The following is a 7,321-nucleotide window of genomic DNA, read 5'->3' as shown; positions in this document are numbered from 1 at the left end:
TTGAATAGATAAGATGTCTCAAACTATCATATTCCCAAAATAATAAAAAATACAGAAGCGTCTTTTGCTTCTTCCTCTGCTCTCAAAGAACACAGAAACAGTCTCCCTCCATTAACAATCCATGCAAGTATAAGGAAGTAAATTGTGTTGTGGAAAAGATGAATTATTGAACCTTGGATCGTGTTCGAATTGTAATCGTCATCAACATGAACATGATCATGATTCAAGTACACATTTATGTTAACTGTTCAAATTAAAAAAATTGCATGTATGTTTTTTTTTTAATATTATTCTTAATTTAAAATCATTCAATCATATAATGACATATCATGTGTATATTTATTTTGTGTACACATAATTTATTGTAAATTTTATTTTATATTATATTTTGAACTTGTCTCTTCTAGCATTCAATCCCACGTTTTTATTTAATCTTGCTGTTTTCAAGAAAGGAAACAAGGTGCACCAACGTAACTAATCCTAATATTGTTATATAGACTCATCAAACACAATAAATTCTGCTAAGTTTGGAATGATTTTACAATCTGTTGAGTTGAATTTTCTTAAGAATAGTTTTTAATATAGCATTCATGACTTATTAAGTCTATTGATAGCAGATCTAGGTAAAGTAAATGCTAGGTAAATTCATGCGTTTGGAATAAGTTATTTTCACACTTATTAAACCACTTGAGTAGCACCAGTTGTAGTCTTAGGATGCAATGTATCATCAGAGTACGTCCCATGCTTTGTTGAATCATAAACCTCTCCATCACCCCACAATGCATAAGCCTCTTCACCATGCACCGCATCATCACCAATCACCAATTGCTCTTCGGCCATTCGCAACGGAATGACTAGGTTTATGAGCACACAGATGATCGATGTCACGACAACATTCCAACCGATGATAAAGGCAGCTCCTGCTAATTGTTTAAGGAACTGGATTCCCCCAGAGCCTCCATAGGCAGCTCCCCTTGAGTTAGTGACTGGTAAAAAAAGAGAAGATAGTGTTGGTTGAGCAAAAAGGCCAGTTAACAAACCACCAAGAAGACCAGCAACGGCGTGGGTATGGAAAACACCAAGTGTATCATCAATCTTTTGAAGAAGTGTCCATCTTTTGTGGACTATCATCATGGTGAACCATGGCACACTCCCTGACAATATTCCCATCACGATGGCTGCCCATCCTTGAACAAGACCTAAATCAAACAATATTATATCAATCATGTCTCAAGTAATGCATAATTCAACCAATTTATATGGACATGGACATCCCACCTGTTTTGAGGTAAATAAATTATAGTCAATATGAAATACTTAACTTTGAAAGCAATTTTTTATATGCATAATTTGCCGTATACACCCATTCAAAACTGAGAGGAGCAAAATGGAAATTATTTTATTTGTGTGACATCAATAATCATTTATACTATTAGCTGATGTTTACTTCTAACAATTGACATGATTATAGAATTAGGATTCCTAATTCTCTAGCTTGCTTATGTGAATTGAATAAAGGGTTTGAATATATTCGTGGATTCAAACTCTTTATTCAATTCAAATAAGTAAACCAGAGATTAAAAATCGTAATTCTTTAGTTCAATTCCACAAGACGACTCGTATTTTTTAAAAGTCTTATTTCTTGGAGGAGGCAATGTAATGAAATTAATTTTTATGTTATTCTCAATTTAATTTCTTAGTACCCTAGTATGAAAAATTTTTCTAGCTCCCTCATCTTTTAAAATTTACATATATAACCCAATATGAACTTTAAATATAAAGATTTCATTGTAATTTATCAAAGCAAATTCAAGTTCATATTTCTTATCTCAAGCTCAAAGTCAAGCTTATAACTTTTGAACTCAATGAATTTGAACTTAAATCTTCTATCTAATGTATTGAATTGAACTTGAACTCGAGCATAATAACACTCATCTCATCTCGATTTGATTACAAGTTCGGTGAGATGATGTGGCCGGTGGGTTCACTAGTTGTAGCCTATAGAATGATTAAAAGAAATTGGATGGCAAGAAATAATAAAAAAGGAATGAAAAGATTAAAATATAACTGCGGGCGCTCAACGTCAACTAAATAATAGGGATTAAGAAATACCTGCACCAGGCGTAATGCAAACGAGGCCGGTGATCATGCCTTGAACAGCTCCAACGACGGAAGGCTTCTTGAAGCAAATGACATCAAGACATGTCCAGACAAGCAGACTTGTTGCTGCGCAAATGTTGGTGTTTAGGACGGCCATAGATGAGTCAATATTTGCCGCGTATGGATCTCCGCCGTTGAATCCTGCCCATCCCATCCACAGTAACCCTGCACCTGCTAACGCTAATATTAAATTGTTTGGTGGAAATCTTTCCCTGTCATTTGTTGATCTTGGACCCACCTGCATGTCATATTTAATCAATCTTTTTTATCTTACTCATATTTCCTCAATAGTGTGAATAAAGATGAAGAGTTATTAAAGATATTTTTCCACTTTGATTTTGTATTTGCTAAAACAGTAAATACTGACCAAACAAATCTGAAATACGATATGATTCTGGGTTATACCATTCAAGTAAGTTTGTTGAAGGATGAAATATCATCTTCTTTAATCTCTCATTTATTGACCCTTGTTTTTTTACCCTTATAATAACAATTAAAACCTTGAATAGTTATAACGATAAATACCCATTTACATCTGAAAGAAAAACTAGACAAAGGGTCATAGAATGGTTAAATCCAAATATACAACTAAATGGAAAACAAATTTTTTTAGTTTTACTCTTTTAATATTGTTGCAAAGATAATCAGAAAAAGAAAAGAGAAAATCAAACTTTTTAATTTTTCTAAATATTTCGATGAAGCAAAGAGTCTTTAAGATTACCCAGAAAGCAGTAGTAAATCCAGCAATTCCTGAAGAAAGATGAATAACATAACCACCAGAATAATCCATCACGCCCCAATGAAACAAGAACCCGCCACCCCAAAGGCTGAACGCCCCAACGGTGTAAGAAAACGTTAGCCAAAGTGGCACAAAAGCCATCCACGCCTTTATATTCATCCTCCCAAGCACTGATCCCGCCAATAAAATCAACGTAATGGCAGCAAATACACACTGAAACCAAACCATTGACGCCATCGGATAAAACGGTGTTGCCATCGCCGTTGTTGCCACAGCCGTTTCAGGCAGAGCTGCTTGTTTAATGAGAAACTTTTGTCCCAAGGCAGGACCCGCTTTGCCCCAAAACGGCAAGAGCTTATCGCCAAAGGACATTTTGTAAGCCCAAGTAACCCAACAGAGAACAACGGCAGCGAAGGCGTAGAAGGCCATGAAAGCTGAATTCACTGCCCATTTTTTCTTGACGATGCTTCCATAAAGGATGACGAGGCCAGGGACGCTTTGAAGGCCAACAAGAGTGGCGGAGATCATTTGCCATGCGTTATCACCTTTGTTTAGCCAGTCGGGAACGGCGGCGGAGGTGTATGCTTGGTAAGCGATTGGGACAGAGTTTGGGGGAGGAGACGCCATGGCCATGGTTGTGGTGGTGGTGTTAATGGATAAAGAGTTGATTTGTGGTGTTATTATAGAGTGAGAAAGAAGAGATTGGACTCTAATTTTGTGGGCAATGGGTTCTGGTTAAATGGATAAGACAAGAATCGTGATACTAAAAACGCAGTTTTTTGTCTTACTGACAACTGGCTTCTCGTGAATCTTTTTGATTCCTTAAATTAGAATCTTTATTTCCCTTATAAATACAACGCTCCTGGAGGAATTTATTTCTTGTTATTCATGGCTGAGTTTGAGCTGAATTAATTTCGTTTGAATTAGTTTTCCATTTGCTTTATTATCACAATTCAATTTCCTCCTATATTTTTATTAAAAAACATAAATTTTAAAAATTCATAATTAATAAATTAATAAATAAATTAGATAATGTTACAGTGCTAAATCAAACTCAAGTCAAGCTTGAGTTTAAATTCAATTCTCTCAAAACTTGTAAGCTTAATTTGGACTCCCTTAAAGATGAGTCAAACTCAGGTAAACCCAAAGCCTAAATTTTATACTACACATATAAATCAAAAGACAGTTACATTTCTCTTAATGATGTCCTCAACAAATCTCTTAAATCATAAATCCTATATCATACTTTTAAAGGAAAAAAGACTATTTTCCACCCAAATTTTAAGCTAATCTCGACCTTACACCCACGGGAGATAAAAAACCTAAACTCCCACTCATGATAAAACTTTTTTTAATTTTTTCTGTTGAAGAGAGGGGTAAAATAGTTATTTTACTGTTTATATTAAAAGTTATAAAGTTTATTACTTTTTTTCTCTCACACGGTTTTAGAAACTAATATTTCAACTTTACTTAAAGTTTTTAAACTTTAAAAAATAACATTTCACCCTAAAACCTAAGGTTTCCATATTTTTCAAAACTTAACGGACCCCCATAACTTTCAAAAATAGCAGTTTCACTCTCACTCTTCAACTATCTTTCGACATCATCTCCGGTGTCGTCTTCGACCTCCTCCTTCTCCTAGTGCAACGACGGTGGTGTGAGTAAGATATCTCTATCTCCTCATCGTACGGTGCGACGAAGAGATCTTTCTTTGTTACACAACCCAGAGGATGAAGGATGTCGTCTTTCGTCGCTTGTCGCATCGTCTAGATGTGACGACGAAGTTGTCCTTCGTTTGTTCTTCCAGATTTAGATGACGCTTCGTTGTCCAAATCTGGGCGACGAAGGTTCATCTTTTATCGTCCTTTGTAATTGGAGAAGGGAGATCGGTAGAAAGCGTGGTCATTGGTGGTGGTTGAAGAAGAAAGCAAACCCTAGGGGTGAAATATAAATTTTTCAAACTTTGAGGATGGGTTGAAATGTTATTTTTTAAAACCTGGAGGGGGGAATGAAAATTTTGAAGTTTTAAAGTTTATAGGTAATATGACGATTTTACCTTTGTCTCTAACTGAAAATTTGGATGACAGTTTGGTCTTGGGTGGGAGTTTGAGTTTTTTATCTCTCATGGATATAACTTTGAAATTGGGCTAAAATTTGGGTGAGAAATAGTCATTTTCCCACTTTTAAAATATAAGTGAATGAAGCATTGCATACACCTATGCCTTATGTTACACATGTAAATCAAGATAATACATATATAAATGTAGAACAATGCTATGTGTACTCATTTTTGGTACACAATTCATATACACAGTGATGTGTCATCATGTAATTAGGTGATTTTAAAATATGTGTCACCATATGATAAAAAAAATCCAATCACATAATGACACCTCATCTGTGTATACAAATTGTGTACCAAAAATGGGTACATAGAGTTTTATTGATAAATGTAAATGTATATAATAAGCTAAAGGGACTATCAAATAATTATTTTCTATGAAGCATTTAAAACTACTTCTAAAATATATTTAAAGTTTTAATTATAAACAAAAAGGCGTCTATTAAATGAAAATGAGTGCTATTTAAGCCTCATTTGAACATTTTTAAACCCAAAAATTAATTAAATTTCTTTTTTCATTTCTTTCTTAAAAATTCATGATTTATAAACAATCGTAGAAACTCATAAAAACAAATCAAACCAAGATGGAAAAGAATTATGATATTTATGACATTTGTTTTGGTTTGGTTTCATATTCTCTTTCCAAATCACAATTGAAATTTCATTCACTTTCAAAATAAAGAAAAGAAAGATAAAAATTCGAGAAAGGTTTGTTTTTAAACAAATCTTGTTTATTGTGTTGTTTAGTAATTATAATTAAATAAACAAGAAGTTAAAAATTAATTATAGAAGATTTTTATGCAATCAAAGCTCTTACACAATCATACTCATGAATATGACAGTTGGAGGACAATCAATGACCAGTGAACATACACCAAACTAGTTTATAAGTTGAGAAGAAGATTTGGATAAGATACATTCTCATCCAGAAACTACAAATTGAAAATAGGAGTTACGATTTGTCACAACTTTTATAACCTCTCCAACATTAAATAATAGTTTCTTATTGTTTTAGAATCACTTTTCACAATTTTAATAATTACAATCGAAGTGCAATGTGGTTAAGTCTAAAAGCTGAATTAGTGCCTACTAGGGTTAAATGCAATTTTTTTTTTTGTAAAGGGTACAAGATTTAATACAAAATGAAGGGTTAAATGATACTTTATTTGTAGGGGGCTTTTTGATATTTAACAGGTGAGTGGTAAAATGAAATCATTCATTAAGGATTTTTCAAGGTTTTAGTGTATATTCATAAGTAATTTTGATATTTCACTATTCTATCATCATAGAATTAATCAAAATAGTGTATGATGACATTATTATAAACTGTAAACTGTAAATCCTAAATTGTGATCCATAAACCTTAAACCCTAGAATGTAAACCGTGGACCATAAATCACAAATAATAAACCTTAAACCATGAACCCTAAGTCCTAACTCCTAAATTGTGAATACTAAAACCTAAACAATAAATCCTAAAATATAAACCTTAAACTTTAAATCATACCATAAACCCAAACCATAAACTATAAATCGTAAATTTTTAATTTTAAACCTTAAATCTTTGTACTATAAACCATAAAAACTAAACCCTAAATTGTAAACAATGAACTATAAATGGTAAGCCAATTCATTTAAATTGCTATATTGAGAAAGTGGAGATGTTTCCAAATGAATCACACATCCTGATTTAGAATTTTACTTCAAAATTTATTAAAATTTACATTGTAAGTGAATTCAATTTCTTGTTGTTAGAAAAATATTTTACCCATTAAGCATTTATTGATGGCAAGGGAATAACTAAATATGATATATAAATAAACAATGATATATACCATATATGTACAATATTTGTTAGAGATTATGCTCCAGTGCTAATCATTTATATAAATTGTATATGATGTATCATGTTTATGTATCAACACTAATGATAGTTCTTCATCTTTTCCTTCTATATGCCGTAAGGAATTTGCGGCCTTCGGGTGAAAAATAACAATGAAAAATTTTAATTCATAAACAAACATATAACAAAAACCTTTTCTGAATCGACTTTACAGGATAATTAATTCACAAGCCTGCTATTTACACTCATAAGGTGTTTATAAAATATACCTGCGTGAAAAGGGTTTCTTTGACTTCCATTGATTGAGACTGATCTTGAACTTGCTCCCATAACTAAGTGTAGGTCTAAACATTGGTATCTACACAGAGCACGAGCTAGATTGGAGGCTGAAACCATACTCAAAGAGCTGCTAGAATCATCAGGATTGTATGTGACATTCTTACAAAAGCCACAATAA

The 7,321-nt window shown here is 32.8% G+C and overlaps 1 protein-coding gene across 1 annotated transcript; it reads right to left on the bottom strand.

Moving 5' to 3' along the window:
• Positions 1–505: 505 nt before the first annotated feature.
• LOC123214720 (ammonium transporter 3 member 1-like) lies at positions 506–3,669 on the bottom strand. Its single transcript, XM_044634683.1, has 3 exons — positions 2,882–3,669; positions 2,113–2,398; positions 506–1,199 (listed from the first exon to the last, which is right to left on the bottom strand). The coding sequence occupies exons 1-3, from the start codon at positions 3,530–3,532 to the stop codon at positions 679–681; spliced, it is 1,458 nt and encodes a 485-aa protein (XP_044490618.1). The 5' UTR covers positions 3,533–3,669; the 3' UTR covers positions 506–678.
• Positions 3,670–7,321: the final 3,652 nt, after the last annotated feature.

The sequence above is a fragment of the Mangifera indica genome, chromosome 1 (genome assembly GCF_011075055.1).
Source record: "Mangifera indica cultivar Alphonso chromosome 1, CATAS_Mindica_2.1, whole genome shotgun sequence".
Lineage (NCBI taxonomy): Eukaryota > Viridiplantae > Streptophyta > Magnoliopsida > Sapindales > Anacardiaceae > Mangifera > Mangifera indica.
The sequence above is the reverse complement of the archived record's forward strand: the minus strand, read 5'-3'. Positions and strand labels throughout refer to the sequence as shown.